Source organism: Haliotis asinina, chromosome 11, assembly GCF_037392515.1.
Source record: "Haliotis asinina isolate JCU_RB_2024 chromosome 11, JCU_Hal_asi_v2, whole genome shotgun sequence".
Classification (NCBI taxonomy): domain Eukaryota; kingdom Metazoa; phylum Mollusca; class Gastropoda; order Lepetellida; family Haliotidae; genus Haliotis; species Haliotis asinina.
In genome coordinates this window covers 27,082,675-27,100,257 of record NC_090290.1, presented here as the reverse complement: position 1 = coordinate 27,100,257, position 17,583 = coordinate 27,082,675, and the positions used below count along the sequence as shown (strand labels likewise).

Below are 17,583 nucleotides of genomic sequence, written 5' to 3'. Positions count from 1 at the left end.
GCTTTTTATACCTTCAATGCCAAATGTTCTCCTGCTGTCTCAAAAAAAATGATGGCACAGGAGCCTTCTGTGCCATTGCTTTCTATGGCATCAGTGTCTCATCTGCTTGTGTTTTGCTTACTGGCAGTTCTTTGTTCTGCCTCTGTAGTCTTTTCTTGACACTGAGGATGACGAGTGCCTCTTGAGTCTGGTTCATCCACCTAGTTGCACATTGCATGAACCCAAGACAAAATAGGTTCTAGGAAAAACAGATTTCTCTCTTTTCCCTAAAGTGTCACAGGTGGACTACCATTCTTCATGCGTGTAATATTGCTCAACTGGATCCTCCTGTGTCCTCCTATTGTCATGAAATTCAGGCACTTACCTTAGCTGTCACACTTTACAGTAATTGTACAGTGTTGTCGATAATGCATGATTTTTTCTGGAGGTCGGACACAGTCTTTACTGATCATCATCTACTTGACATGGCATTGAAAGATGTTAGCAATACTCAGCACCTCACCCTTGCCCCTTGTGCTGTTCAAAGAAAGCTGTTCTGAGGAAACAAATGGGTTTGTCAGTCATAGAGTAACCCTTTGTGAAAATCATGTCTGTTCTTTAAAAGCATTGCCCTAAAGCTGATAACGCATGTAAAATCATTGGATATTTCCATTCTAGCTCTTAAGTCTAACTGAATTACTATTAAGAGATTGCCACTCAGTGTCACGTTGCTCGCATTACATCAAAACATTGTTTACTAAGTAAGGTGATCCCACATACTACAAACCCACCATTCTTCCTGTCTGTTAATTTGCAAGAAGTAAGTGGTGTAGGATTACATGGAGCTTTAGTTAAATCTTTTCTTTTCTTTTTTTCACTTTTGTATGCTTATCCTGCACTGCTGCAGATAAGGGCTTGTCCCACTGAATCTTAATCTGCTGGATATACGGCAATAAACAGAAGTAGCTGATGTCATCTTCCAGGAAGTAGGCCAGGAAGTAATTGTAGTTCTGTGTCTCAACATCATCAGGTAGCCATGTTTTGAGTCATACACATTATAACAAATATTTAGATTTTACTGATATTGTGACATTGTACAATATGCAAAATTGTTAACTTTTTACTTTACTTGTACTAAGGTCTTTTTGTCTAATTTCAGGTCGCAACTTTCATACTGCAAAAGATACTCTTGGACGAAACGGGTCTTGCCTATATCTGCCAAACTTATGAGAGGTTTTCACATGTTGCAATGATTTTGGTATGTACCGTTTCCATACTTAACGTTCATATTTTCTGGGCTGCCAGGATGATACATCACAAAGGAAACTAATTATAATGGAATTGCATATGAATGTGATGGTTTAGAGTTGCTTGAATATGACCACAATGGCAGTGTTTGGACAACTCAAGGATATTATATCTTGTTTATCTTCTGAACTCACTGATTTGTAATGTCAAGTCATTTTCTAAATGTCATTGCTTACCTTCACCTGAGTAGTGCATGCTTACTGTCATTGTTACAGACAATTTATTAGATTTCTTTTCAGTTCTTTTCCAACTCATACTATTAGCTTGTCTCTTCATTCTCCCAAACAGAATAGGAAACTTCCTGAACTTTGTTCTCCAAGAGCCGAAAAACAATATCACTTCAACGAGCATCTCACATCTATTTTTGTAGAAAATACGATCAACATACATGTACATACATTTAGTGTCAGTTATTACCAAACACTTAAGCTCCAAATACTTTGCAATATGTATCACAATACGGGTACCTGAGTTGCAATATGTTCCAATATAGTTTATTTGCCAATTCACAGCCTTAGTACCCAGGAACCTCAAGCTTCATGTCAGACTTTGGCCTTTCAAGTCATCATCCAGGTTATGTCAGTTATTCCAACTTTGTCACCACGACTTGAATCATTGATCTCTCTTTATTTCCATGACCTCTACTTCATACCAGTTGGTTGATCCTGATACTGACTACCCTCAGGTCAGAGTCCTAAAATTATCTGATGCCGTCCCCATGGTCAATTTAGAGTCAATCTTCTTTGTTTGAACTGCCATCGTTTCTAACTATTTCTATAGAGTTTTGCTCTAGATATCATTCATCAACTTCAGTCTCCAGTTTGTTGAACTGAACCATCCTCAGCCATCTATACCTACTTTTGGGGATCGCTGGACCCTCTATCATCATATCAGTCTTTGGTCTTTAAACCATCCAAGCCAAACTTAGCAACCACTTCTTGGATTGTCAATCCATCTTCATTTCAGTGATCCCTCTTTCATACCATTTCGTCCTGACATTGACTATCTCTAGGTCAGAGTATTACAGTTCTCTGACGTTGTCCTTATGATTAGTCTCAAATGGTAGTTGTGAGAGGTTTGCTGTCCCCACCTGATTTTTCTTTCCCTCAACAATGGTACATCGATCACTCAAAATGAGATCATGATTTTGTTATCCATCTTTTTCAAATGATAGAATCTCTTTACATCTAGGTCAGGTACAGACGTGTACAGAACATATCGCCAAGACCATTTATCACTAATCAAATGGAGACAATCTAGACATCTTTTTCAGTGAATTGATTCAACCCCCACCTCCCAACATTTGTATCTCACGAGGATCTGGTGATATCCTGAAAGGGCTTAAATGTTTAGGGGTTTCATCCAATCAGGGAGCCTATATAGAGGGGGAGAAGAAACTCATCAAAAGCCGCTGAACGTATGTCTTGGGTCGTTACGTAACCAGTGTAGCCAATATGGTGGCAGCGTAGTGACCTGGTTTATTTTCAACAGCTGATTAAGTTTGCTGAGTGTTGTAACAACTGAAATCCTACATGTAGAAGATAGGTTAACTATTTTGTCACTTCAGTTTAAGTCAAATAATTGGTATTAGTGTCCATATTACGATAGTAGATTTGTAGTAAAGTTTCAAGTCCATATGTTGTAGCTCACTGGCTTCTATTCTCAATTCACCGCAAAGATAGACTAAATTGTGCTGATGAAAACTTCTTTCACACATTCGTTTAATTTTTAGAAGGAAAACATACCTTTAGTTGAAAGGTATTTGCAAGTAATAATGACAGTTTTATGACTAAAAAAATTGTTAGCATGTAATTGAGGTGTGTGAAAAATATGACATTTCGCCGATCTGTTCTGATCAACCATTAAAATGCTATACGCCGTTGTTTGAGTATTCCTGGTTACTTCCTCAAAAACATCTTTCACATACACCTTTAATTCATATGAGGGGAATATACTATCAGGTGAAATGTGTTTGCAAGTAACAGTGATAGTTTCATAATCTAAAACAAAATGTTAGGGTGTATTTGAGGTGTGTGATGTATCGCCGATCTGATCTGATTCGCCATTGATGCTAGAACGGTTATAGTTCCATAAGTTCTTTCTTTCTTGATAATCTTGTTATTTGACAAAACTGGAAAGGTGTTTTAGAACGCTTTGTGACAGTTTTACACATTATTTTTGAGGGCAGTGTGACAGTGCCAGTTAACATTTTTTTAATGTCCGTTCCATTCACCGCATGCAATAAGATACCTGGATTAATTATTAATGTAAACAAAAATGTCTCAAAGTAGATTTTTTAAAAGGACAGCTGATGTTAACACGTGTTCTCGCGATACTTTTGCGTTCTCTAACATGTTTTGGAAGGGAAGGCCGCGGTGTATCATTTATTCTTTCATTCATTCACATATGTACGTATTTCTTCTATTCTTTTTCTTCATTTCTTTCATTTATTCACATAATTCTTGGTCTTAATTCTTACTATAATTCATTCATTCATTGTAAAATTCCGACTGATACAATAAACTGGCTGAAGTTCTGTTAAACACAGCTGAAGTTGCACTGGGAATGAGCCAAGCCACTGTGTGCACTGAAGCATGACGAGGCACACGTTAAATAGTACAAATGGTAAAGAAAGCAAGCGAGTGACCTATCCCAGTTGTAGAGTATCTCTGATCCAAATGGCCTCCTTTCTGAAGTTCTAAACATGTCATCTAATTTTAGTCTGGCACTTCTGTTTGTTTGTCGCTCTCTCACACCTTGCAGACCAAAACCTTCTGTCCTTTCCACAAAAAGACAACTCCTTGGCCAACTCCATTGGTCTCCACAGCCACGACATCTTCACACTCGGTGCATTTTCAGAGATCCAAAGGTGTTGCGAAAGTGATCATATCAGTGACAATAACAAATGGGAGCTGTTTGAAGATATTTGCAAGGAGCATAGTATCTTCACCTACTACTCTTTCAGCCAAGTATATTTTTGAAAGCATTTATCTTTGCGAGACCTACATCCTCATGCCTCTCACTTGGGATGAGTCAACAAAGTCCTTGCACTGGCAATCATCTTGTGGCCTATCCATCATATTTGCAATGCCACACTTGAGAATGCTGTGTTGCATCATCATTTCGCCCATCTATGCTGACACTACCAGTAGTATACACAGTAGTGGAACGGGCACATGTTCTTCTCAAATCATAATTTTACCGGGCTTTGATAAGGCCCTGATCCCTTTCCCCCATCACATGTATTAATTTCACGAGAATCAGTGGAATAGTGTTAGAAATGTTCATGTTTAGTGAGAATGGAGTCTGTCGAAAGGCTAACTATCAAACGTATTGCCGCACTTCTCAGTAGTGAGGCTGAAAATTTCTTTTTGAAAAATGTCAGCTGCAGTCACAACACCACAAGCTAGAAATAAAATAGATGCGATGTGCAAGCTTCCTCATGGAATTACATCCAACTGTGTACTCTCAACAAAAGACACCTCGTTCCAGATAACCTTACTGAAATGTTTGCGAGTTGGAAGGAAATTGTAGAAGCCTGATGGGATATGAACTCACTGTCGCCAGGTAATACTACACGTGCCCCTCAGACAACGTGCAAGCTAGTCTTGCATGAATCTGGACCCCATGCACAACCAAATCGCTTACACAGTTACAGTTAGTTATACAGATGCCTTGATACACCATGTTCGGCCTGAGTTCTGAAGAGATCCATGTAAGAGTAAAACACGTGGCTGTCATCGATGCCCAGCACCTCATTCCCGCTGATGTTGATGGTGTTCATGACGATGGAGTGACCATTTGCAATTGTCTTTGTCAGAAGTCAGAGCAAAATTTGGCGCCAGTTGAACCATGCAGGGGACAATGACTTGTTCACACCCTGGTTGGGGAGTCAAACAAACAGCTGTTGGTTTTGATAGATTGTGCATGGATTGTTGGTGAAAAATGCTTCTCACATTGTTCTTGTGAATGTCTGCTCAGGAAAACCCCTCGCTTTGTCATTGCTGGCAAGACTTCATGGCATTGGCGTCGGCTTTGCAGTGTTTACGAATAGTGTTTCAAAGTAACCGGATATTGGGTCCTGTAAGTTTGAGATGTCTGTCAGACCCACTGAAAATTCACAGGACCCATGGAACAAAATTAAACACACATTTCTGATTTGACATTTCTTATAATTGGCATTGAAATTATTAACATTATATAATGATGAACATTATAAACATCAATTTATAGACAGAGAACAAGTGTCACATGCCACAAATTACAACTTCAGACAAAGTGATTGTAATATATTCAGTCAGACACTGGGGCCAGCAGGTTGGGGACTTCCGTCTGACCATTGGCAACTTTGCCGGATTTGTCAGAGGGTCAGACACTATTCGTGAACACTGGCTTTGTCCAAGATTGATTATATTTCAAAGATTACCAATGACTTACCACGAAGACCACCGATGCTCAACAAACCACACGGTCCGAACTCAGTGCTACTGCCAACGCATTGGATCAAGATGATTTGAGAGACGTGCTGCAACATGTCAAGGAAGCATCAGACAAACTAGACAGAATATTGTCCACAAGGAGGGAAAACCCTTTCACGGTATGTGAACTGCAAGGGTTATGAAAAGTCGTGTAAATCATGCCTGGAGTGCTGGTTGATAACATCGCCAAACTGAATGTGCTTTACGACCGTATTGCACATGAGAAAACAAAACTTGAACAAGCGGATGACAACTTGGAGATTAGTAGAAATCGTATTTGAGGAGGAAAGAGACTTTCAAGAGGAAATATTGCCTTGAATGGAAGCTGCTTACACTGTCCAAGAAACCCATTAATCCCAAATCATTTGCATGCTCGAAATCATAGACTGTGTCTTGAACGAGGACACCACATTGACTGACAGGATCCAATCTCTGTACTGATTGCAAGGCATCACCATCGCAAGCATTCTGACATGTACATGTAACAAATTTTTAGAATAAAATCTTTATTTATACATAATTTATTCTTTTAATTATGTATGTATACAGTGTATGATGATTATGATGATTACTGCGAAACAAACAAAAAATGACACTAGATCTTTTTTTGTTTGCAATGTTGCCATATACAAGTTCAGTGTACCGGTATATGCAGTAATATGTACACAATGTGCATATTTACAATGTATTTTAATCTCGAATCTCATGATATCTCGAACCTGTCTGGATGGTCCCTTGGGGTTCGAGATCCATAGAGTTTACTGTATTGAGTTTATTGTATTGATCTCAGGAGATCAATTTGGTTGCAGCTTGCCAAATTGTAAATGCTAAATTGTAACTACAGTTCATAAACGATATTTGATGACTACCTGCTGGGCGTTTCATGTGAAGTAATTCCACAATTGGAGTTGTTAATACATTTGCAACATCTACCGAAGCTGAAATCTTGCATGAATTTTCTCATCAGTGTTGTCTCAAAAAAATCTTGCCAGAACAATGGCCCAAATTGTAAAATAAAATCTTATACTAACAGGGAATAACTGTCCACTGGAAATTGGCTCAGGTACAGTAAGAAGTTTGACCTAATGCATATTTTCAGTTATTTACAATATTATTATTTTCTACCCCGACTTACAGCATTCATGGAACCAAAGTAGAAATGCAGATATCTATTGGTAATAGAATGTACAAATCTTCCAAAACACATTTCAGGCACATTCTACATGCTAGACATCAAGTTGTTTGATCAAAACCAATTGAAACCAATTTGACTTCTTTGAAAAGAAATCATTTGAATGTGTAGGGATGATAGATATTGATAACAATATGGGATTGAAAGGGATGAAAAAATACCTTCAAGCAGGCTCACTGGTTTGAAGTCTCATTACATTTTTTCTAGGTCAGATGAGCTCCATAACCTTGTTTTTGTTTTCTTTTAGAAATAACTGACAGATTGTTTCAATCTTTTCAGGGTAAAATGGTGCTACACTTGTCTAAAGAACCATCAGCAAGGTTACTCAAGCATGTGGTTAGATGCTACCTGAGATTGTCAGACAACCCAAGGTAAGTTTTCAGTACTGGGATGTGTCTGACAAAAAAACACAGACAGATCAATAGTTTGTTGTTATAGACTACATACTAACAAAGTTTGCTGGGGATCAACATTTTATATTGTACTAAGTCAAACTGATAATATTGCATAAAGACATGTTTTGTTCAATGGTGTTTGTTGCCATGCCACTGTCATGCTCAGTGCTCAAACCGCAACAGTAAGGTCATAGAATTATGAAAACCAGTTTCATTCTGATAAGAAAATATGACTTCATTCTATCATCCATGTGATGCAACAATTGCCAGGCACCATTATAAGTGTCTGGATGGCTCCTCCGGGAAGATCATAGCCAAATGAATCTGGCCCTGATTTCTGGAAACAAACTTAAAGATCTCACATAATCAAGGGGATTGCAAATAAATAAATCATTTACTGACATCACTAAAAATGAAAGTACGTATTTTGAAATTTATTAACCTTAAAACAACCTGTTTGACAATGGTGCACAGTTCTCTCCAGCAAACAAAATTTAAACCAATCAGAGGGGCGTACTTCCGTGACGTAATATGATGTACAGTCATGCCCCATTTATCTGAACCATTGTGTTTTTATTGAAATTGTCTGGGTAGGCGTATTTTCAGATATCTGAACCTCGGGCCATATGTACAAACAAAAGTACATAGTAGGCATCAGAAATAATCTTTATTGATTACACATAAACAAATATCTGTGCATACATGTATCAGTCTCATACCTGTTCATGCAGTTACGCTTGCCTGAAGAAATCACTGCCTGTGTAGAAAAGCGAGAAGACTTTCAGCGGTCAGTTCGTCACTGTCGACATTCGCAAGATCATCGGCAGTAACAGTCACAGTTGCAACTTGTGCAAAGGATCGTAGTACATTGCGAAGTTCCGACAAGGCCATGTCTTCTTGTGGGTCCTCATTTAATTGGATAATATCCACATGACAAAAGCAGTTAGCAATTGTCTTTTCGCTCACAGCTGTCCAGGCTTGATGGATCATCCGGATTAATTAATTATAGTGACCCACAAATTGACACGCCTCCAAATTAGTCACCTTGTCAGTGTCACCTTGCTACTCAGAGGTAGTTAATCTTCTCATGCTTCAAAGACTATGTTATGGCACGTGAGGCCCTCTGTAATTGCATTTGTAAACATACAGGTGCTCAACCATCCAGATATACATGACAAAAATTACACATAATTTAGTGTTTTGTATGTGAAAATGGCCATACGGTTACGGAAGCCAGATTTCCGGATAGGTGAGTAATTTTACAACGCTGTGAATTCGTTTTTTCGAGTTTTCCGGATACCTGAGGTTTGGATAAACGGATAAACGGTGCATGACTGTATGCCTATGTGAGTCGCTATAGTATTCATGTATTTTTCCGGGGTTATATTATCTTGTTCATACGTTAGTCTAAACCTGCTATCATGACAATTGTTTTGAAAAATAGAGGGGCTAGGTTTTGTACTGTCATTTAATTTTGTCACCTCCTTTGCTATTTTCCAAGAAACAACTTGTTTCAATTGACGATTCTGTAAAAATCGCTTGTTGTCATAATGAGTATAAATTGTTATGTCACAATTGCTGCCATGCAAAATCATTTTGGTCATGATTCAAAAACATATTTACCTACGAGTAGGAAGTAGTTTTGATCTTTTATCTTGATGAAAAGAAACCATAATCTAATTGATTCTCAAACAGACATTAGATTTTAACGCCACGATTTTAAATAATGGCTGAACCCTGTCTCAAACATCTGCCAGTCTGAGAATAAATACTATTTAGGTTTGTTTTCACAGAGGTACAAAATCTAAATTACTTTCTCCTGGTAGTAGAGACCGGTATAGGCGAGGGAGGCTAAGATGCTAGCACTGGGTAACTAGTTTCGTCCTGGATTGGAGTCATCAGACAAAGAAGCTAGCAGTGACTGGGTTATTATATGCTTTACGTGACCCGGAGGTGGTGGCTGGTGGTCCGCAGGTGGAGCCGGTGGTCTGCAGAAACATAAACTCTTCCCGGTACTTTCACAGTACCCACACTGGCTTTAAATACACGACTCGTGAACATCACTGCCAAAGCCGCCACTTGCAGAAAACAATATGTAGGTGAAACCAAAAGGGCTTTCAGAACAAGACTGTCTGTCTGAACATTTTGCGGATATTACACATAAGAGAGACAAGTCAGTCGCTCATCATTTCAATCTCCCCAATCACCAAAAGAATGATCTCCGTTACACTATCATCACTCAACTCAAGGCAAGCCCTGAGCGGGAGACGACCACTAAACTCCGCTGCTCCACGGAACTAATGTGGATCTTTGAGCTCCACACGTTCAATCCGCACGGATTCAACAATAAAATTGTTGGTTGAAATTCACCCTGTCCTTTTCAATCAAAATACTTCCCCCTGGTAGTAAAATGGATATTTGATTGATAGACAGTAGGATTTTGCCTGATATTGCTTATAACATAACAGTTTCAGTCTTGGAAGTGAAGGGGTTGTTAATATAATACTACTTACAATATTATTGTCTCCTCGACTAACACCTCGTTTGCTTCCAAGGAAGAAATCCTGATACTACAAGTTGTGCCATGCCAAATCCTTTTGGTTATCAATCATTTAGTAGTAAGTAGTTTCAATTTTGTAACTCGATGAATCTTAATAATAGCATCGTTTTGGGTTGAAGCGAGGTAGGTGTCCAACCACCCAGTCGAATTAGTACAAGCGTCCACATTGCTCGCTTTGCATTCAAAAACATCATATTTAGCATGAACTGGCACCATCACCTGACACCTGGGAGCATTTGACAGCAACCTTATGATTTGTCATGTCTTTGTTGATGTCAAGAAATCAGCAAATTTGTTACACATTTTATATACAACTAACTGAAAATCCTTCCTCACATGACATCACTTCAGGGCTCTGGTGAGTTATGTAACCTGTCTGTGGTTTCGTTTGAGGGCGCGAGTGAAGGTGGCAACTTTTTGGCTATTGCTCGGTATTACGTTTTTTAGGAAAACAATTGGTGTTCTGCTTAAAGGGACACTAAACTCAATTTTTTGGTACTCTTTTTATCACTGCATATGAAAGATTTTTGGTTAGTCATAAACTAAACACCATTTTATTTTAAAAAAAACTTGTGGTTTATTAATACCAAGCGCTCAAAGGTTGCTAAAAAGCCATCTGCTTATCTCTCGCTCGCAAACGAAATCGCAGACAGGTTACGTAACTCTGTCGCCAGAGCCCAACAGTGACGACCCTGTCGAAAAATCATGAATTCTTCATGAAGTTTCTTCATGAAGAGTTCATGAAAACTTCATGAAGAATTCATGAACATTAAATGAGACATCTACTTCATGAAGAGTTAATGAAGATACTTCATGAAGAATTCATGAAGAATTCATGAAGATACTTCAAGAAGAGTTCATGAAGAATTCATGAAGAGTTCATGAAGATACTTCATGAAGAGTTCATGAACATTAAATGAGACATCTACTTCATGAAGACTTCCTGAAGAGTTCATGAAGATACTTCCTGAAGAGTTCATGAAGACCCCCTGAACTGTTCATGAAGACTTCCTGAAGAGCCTTTTCAGCCTTTTTCTGCAACACAAGTCACATAATCTGACCATGCCATGCAAGCTGGCAGGCAACATATAAATTCATCACCAATAGATGTAACATAAATTAAATATCAAGCAGCAAAGAGGACACAAACAGAAAACTAGATTTTCATGGGAATTCCTTTTTATTCAAATCTTCAGCAGAAAATTCTGATTAATTATTTAAAAACAACACAAGAACCTGTATCCAAACATTGTGATCTAGAATTAAAGAAGCTGTCATCCATATATACTTGTTCTATCTTTACTACAGCTTGGATGTCAATCTGTATCCAGGAAAATGAACTCATTAGGAACACCATTTCATGCAGTAGATTGTAATATGCAATTTCAGAAAGTGTAATCCCTTCAGACTATATGTTTTTTAAGTAGACAATGAGAGTCACAACCAACAGAGAATTTACAACAGGGCCTATAATCATCTACCCGGAAGTTGTACATGGGGCATCACAATTAACATTAAACAATGATTAATCTCAGAGGAAACAGGATGGAAGAACCTTCAGGAAGAGCAGTGGTAACATCACTGAAGATGCCCACATTGGTTTAAGAATGGTTAGTGACTGAGTGAGTTGAGTTCCAGCAATACCACGACAAGGAACCCAAGAGAAGGGCTACATACATTGTACTCATGTGACGAATCAAACCCAAGTCTTCAGTGTGAAGAGTGAACACTAAGGCTCAGGTATATAATCATCGGGCAGAACTTCATCTTTGTGTTTCAACATTTGCATGATTAGGACCATTTCCTCAGAATCGCCCCCATTTCCTCAGAATCACCCAGTGGAAATCTGAAAAACATTGCAACCAACAACATTTAATCATAGTCTTTCCATTTCAAAGAGTCTAAAGCAAATACTGAAACTTTGTTGTTTAAAAAAAAATAATTGCTCAAAATGTTAAATATATATATAACTTGTTTCAGATAATTTTTCACCTGATTAATTAAACTATTTTAAATAATTTAATAATTTACTTTTACACTGATGACCTTAAATTATTTTTTTTAATACAAAGAGTGCATATCAAGTAAAAAAACTGGCTTCTAAATCACTGTCTACATTCATAATCAGATATATTCTGAAATATCTGCATTTCCCAACACTTAAAATAATCAGCACATCATAAAATAGAAAAACGTATCTTCATGTAACTGAACTTGGTGGTACATTCACTTTTAATTTACAATCGGTAATTATTCCAAAACTGAATACAAAAACGAGAGAGAGAGAAAATGAAACATCCCTGAAAGTGCCTATAGCAATTATCTCCCTTTTCATTTGAATTTATTTTGTTGTTTTTAATCTAAGCCAAACAAACTTAGCACTAAACTAGCACCTTGAACTCTGACACCATCTGCATGTGCTCAGATTTAAGTCACCAGCGTTACATGCCCGTGTAAGTCCCATCGTACACAAAGTTCACATTATCATTCTGTACACATTACTGATTTTCCTTCCCAGGCCCCCCTAAGTAATTGAAGGAATTACAGCATATTTGAAGGAATTGCATCTCAAATGTAAACAAACGCAGCCCACTCGCGAAACAATTACAGCGATATCGGTAGTTTAGCTGTAATAACAGAAACACATCGGCCCTATCGGAAGCAATGTCGGTAATACTGGAAACACGCTCGGCCATCTTCGGAGATTTTTCGGTCACGAGCGGAAACTCATTAGCAAAACATGGCGTCGTTGGAAGAAACACCCGTCTCGGTGAGTTGTATTTTTAGTTCCTACTATTACATTTTTATACTTATCCATCTTTGACCACCCGTGTTGAATGCGTTTAGGTATGAGGTGTTGTCGGGACAATAGCTTATGTTTTTAGGAAAAGATTGTCACTGCAGAACAGTGTCACAAGTCATACCCCTGGAGATTGTTTACACCTGAACATCGAAGTCGTGCCGATGATTACGAATTCTCATGAACGTGCGCCTTGAAGAAGTTTATGAGCCATAATTTTTCTTTCTTTGAAGTGCAATTGACAAATTTAAACACATTTTACAAAAAAAAATGATGTTATATCTAGCGCACGTTCGTAATCATCGGCACGACTTCGATGTTCAGATGTAAACAACCTCCAGTGGCATGACTTGTGACACTCTTCTAGAGTGACTGTCTTTTCCTAAAAACATAAGCTATTGCCCCGACAACACCTCAAACCTAAACGCATTCAACACGGGTGGTCAAAGATGGATAAGTATATAAATGTAATAGTAGGAACTAAAAACAAAACTCACCGAGACGGGTGTTTTGCTGCGTGAGTTTCCGCTCGCGACCGAAAAATCTCTGAAAATGGCCGAGAGTGTTTCCAGTATTAACAACATTGCTTCTGATAGGGCCGATGTGTTTCTGTTATTACCGCTAAACTACCGATATCGCTGTAATTGTTTCGCGAGTGGGCTGCGTTTGTTTACATTTGAGATGCAATTCCTTCAAATTTGCTGTAATTCCTTCAGTTATTTAGGGGGGCCTGCTTCTGAGACTAAGAGACATACACTGTGTAAAAACAACACTTGATACACTGCTTTATGTTTAAAAAATGTTTCTGTCATTCTCCTCAAAGAGAGTTGCTTATTCGGGAGTAGTGCACTTTACCGGGTGCGCTTTTTCAGATTTTTTTCGCTGAGCTGGTGGGGCTCGAACGCTTTCAGCAGGGGTCGTGGGATTTCAACTGGCTAATTAGACTAATTAGCGGACACGCTACCTCGGGACCACCGGTGCGATCACAATTAGTTAGTGCTCGTTTAACGGGTCATTACCCCACTAGCTCTGCGCATGCGCAGTGAATGAAAACAAACTATTATGGTTTGTTTTCATTTACTGCGCATGCGCAGAGTTAGGCCACGCCTACCCATTCATCAAAGCGAGAAGCCACACCTAGGCATTGTTTTCAAGGTGTTGTGCAACCAATGATATGATATATTCGATTCGTGGATGGATATATGGATATAATCGCATCTAAGGTAAGCCAACCCTAACCTTTACTCCCTAACCCTAAGGATCTAGAAGAGGGGGTCCCTAACCCTAAGGATCTAGAAGAGGGGGTCCCTAACCCTAAGGATCTAGAAGGGGGGGGGCCCTAACCCTAAGGATCTAGAAGGGGGTCCCTAACCCGGGAGTAGTGCACTTTACCGGGCGCGCTTTTTCCGATTTTTTTCGCTGTGCTGGCGGGGCTCGAACGCTGTCAGCAGGGGTCGTGGGATTCTAATTAGACTAATTAGCGGACACGCTACCTCGGGACCACCGGTGCGATCACAGTTAGTTAGTGCTCGTTTAACGGGTCTTTACCCCACTAGCTCTGCGCATGCGCAGTGAATGAAAACAAACTATTATGGTTTGTTTTCATTCACTGCGCATGCGCAGAGCTAGGCCCCGCCTACCCATTCATCAAAGCGAGAAGCCACACCTAGGCATTGTTTTCAAGATGTTGTGCAGCCAATCCAGCGAAGCTATGATATACGATGACGTTTATCGTTTGACTTTCGATTCGTGGATGGATATATGGATATAATCGCATCTAAGGTTTGCCAACCCTAACCTTTACTCACTAACCCTAAGGATCTAGAAGGGGGGGTCCCTAACCCTAAAGATCTAGAAGGGGGGTCCCTAACCCTAAGGATCTAGAAGGGGGGATCCCTAACCCTAAGGATCTAGAAGGGGGGTGTCCCTAACCCTAAGGATCTAGAAGGGGGGGTCCCTAACCCTAAGGATCTAGAAGCGGGGGTCCCTAACCCTAAGGATCTAGAAGTGGGGTCCCTAACCCTAAGGATACATCAGCGCGGTAAAGTGAGACAGTTCAGTAGCTCTACAGCGCGCTATCACTATAGCGCGCTCATTAGCGAGCGCTGAGCAGTCCCGGGTCGCGCGCCCAGTAAACTGCACTCTAGCCGCTTATTCCTTCACCAATGTTTGTATATGCATATTCCGGCACTCAAAATAATTTCAAAATTGTTGTTATTTACGTACCGCTCATGGAAATCAACTTGGGATGCATCCATGGGCAGTTAATCTAGTCGATTCCTTTATCTTGAGTCAGTTCTTGACATATCCATCGTTGTATTATCCACGAAATGCGCGAATCGCAAATTCATTAGTGATATTCATTGCCTGAATCGATGTCTGTTGGCAAAGTTGCATTTGGCGCCTTCTGCCTCGCTCTCGCTCTCGCGCTCGAAGACAGCAGCAATGGCGTCATGCCGGGAAACGGTTGCGTCTTTCCATATCGAATGTTGCAAGTTTGAAGTAAAGACATTTTTTGATAGAAAAGAAAAATTAAGTGTAAATATAAACGTTAGATCAGGAATAAATCGTGTCTATAAATAAAATAATATGTATGATTATTGTTATCCGTTCTTAAAGTCGCAATAGATTTCGGAAGAAGGGCGGGGCAGTTTTGGCGCGAAAGTTACTCGATCATACCAACAGTGTATAATTTCTCATCTTATGAACAGTTAATGGCAAGAATTACAATATTTAGATATCAATATCGAAATTAGAACTTGTCAATATACATGTCGTATTATTGTCAACGGCGGGGATCCCGTAAAAACAAGTTCTGAGTTCACGTTCCGTTGTCGATCATAACTTGGAAGAATAGTTTATAATGCACATGTCCCTGGTCGTAAATTTTATTTCATTAGTCTGAACTGACGTAGTTTTAGGGTCATATCTTGCTGGACAGGGAGTGACAGTGGAATGTGTTCTAAAATCGAGAGCATTGAATGTTTTCAACGAAGAAGATCAACTTGCGGGTTATGAAAGCTGTCAGAATATATATATCAAAATATTTTTCCACATTTCTTTTTTCTAGTACCGAGTCGACTGTTAATGTTTCTGACTGTTTTATGTTTTTGCTTCGTTATGAACTTTGCGGAAGACGTTCTTGCAATAGTAAAGTATCTGCATGCATGTCCGATCGTGAGCAATCACGGGAGAAATTCAAAGAAATGAGACGATTTTGACAGGAAAACTTTACCTTATGGAGTAAATATGAATAAGGAAGACAAGTAGAAAACTTCCACAGTACCAAGTGGTTACGCAGCTATTTTAAGAAGGTAAGTTTTAACTTGAACAGTCCCTGTGTTACTAAAACAACTGTTAGGCACAGAATCGTTTAGCGTTCTTTTATGCATTGTTTGTTGTATATATTATGAAACAACAACAAAAGTTACTAGAAAAACACTAGTAATGCCACAAGAGATAGGATTTACAGATAATTTAAACTTAATTAAATATGTGGAAAGTATGTTTATGCCTCATCTGTAATCGTTTACATAACAACTTATCTAACATGAATAAAAGTATTGTAGCTTGTAATATTTATTCTGTATTTTCTTTTTAATGTAGTTTACTCTGGCAATTTGTAGTGAATAAGATTAAACTTACTTCATGAACAAAAACGTCATGAAGTAACATATAACTTCATGCAGTGTGAAATAACTTCATGAAGTTGAAGAAGTCTTCATGAAATATGTCTTCATGAAGTAACAAAACTTCATGAAGTGTGAAATTACTTCATGAAGTTGACAAAGTCTTCATGAAGTGTGTCTTCATGAAGTAAGTTCATGAAGATTTAAGCTAAAGTTGATGAACACTTCATGAACTCTTCATGAAGTCTTCATGAACTTCATGAAGACTCCATGAACTCATGAACTGAATTTCGCAGGGCGTCATAGAAGGAACGGTTTCCTGTTAAATGTATAGAAAATGTGTAGGAAGCTCGTCATGTTGCTGATTTCTCGACGTCACCAAAGACATGCCGAATTGTTGTGTTGCCGTCAATTGTTCCTTGGGGTCGGGTGATGGTGTCACTATGCACAGATTTCCACCAGACTCCGTAGTTTGTGCTTAAATTGGTTGTTGGTGTGTGCGAAGTGAGCTTTGTGGAAGCCTGTGGTATATACTAAATTGGATGGTTCGCCCCCTACCACGCTTCCAGGACAGAAAATGGAGTTCAAGTTTCATCGAGTTTATAAAATCAAGACTGCTTACTACACATTGCTGACCAAATGGATTTTGCATGGATATAATGCTTTCTTCCTCGGAAATGAGGTTGTGGTCGAAGTGACAATGTTATCGTAAGTAATCTTATATTGACCCCTTATATTGACCGATTCCAAGAGTGAAATTGTTATGTCATAAGCAATGTCATGTAAAATCCTAATGTCCATCAAGAAAATATATATTTTACTACCAGTGAAAACAAACTTAAAGAGCATTCATCCTCAGATAGGGCGCCGCCATTTTAGAAAATCGTGAAGTCCGTTTATTGAGTTTATTGAATTGTTGAGGATATGATTTGTTCTCATCAAGTTAGAAAATCAAAACTACTTTTTACTGATAGTTAAATATGCATTTGAATCATGGCCTAAAAGATTTTGCATGACACAACTTTTAACAAGGAAGCAAGGTGGGGGTCGAAGTGACATTTATATTGCAAGCAATGTTATATTGACCTCCAGCTCACTTCCAAGAGTGAAATTGTTATGTTATAAGCAATGTCGTGTAAAATCCTAATGTCCATCAATAAAATACATATTTTACTACCAGTAGAAAGTAATTGTCCTTTTGTAAGTCGATGAAAGCGAAAACAAACTTAAATAGTATTCATC

The 17,583-nt window shown here is 38.8% G+C and overlaps 1 protein-coding gene across 2 annotated transcripts in view; it reads left to right on the top strand.

The window, feature by feature from the left end:
- Window positions 1-17,583, top strand: part of LOC137256620 (CCR4-NOT transcription complex subunit 9-like) — a 110,445-nt gene that overhangs the window by 83,839 nt on the left and 9,023 nt on the right. For both annotated transcript variants that reach the window (XM_067794503.1, XM_067794502.1), the window contains 2 exons: window positions 1,139-1,237; window positions 7,237-7,328. In XM_067794503.1, coding sequence (XP_067650604.1) covers window positions 1,139-1,237; window positions 7,237-7,328 — 191 coding nt within the window. The remainder of the gene's footprint in view (window positions 1-1,138; window positions 1,238-7,236; window positions 7,329-17,583) is intronic.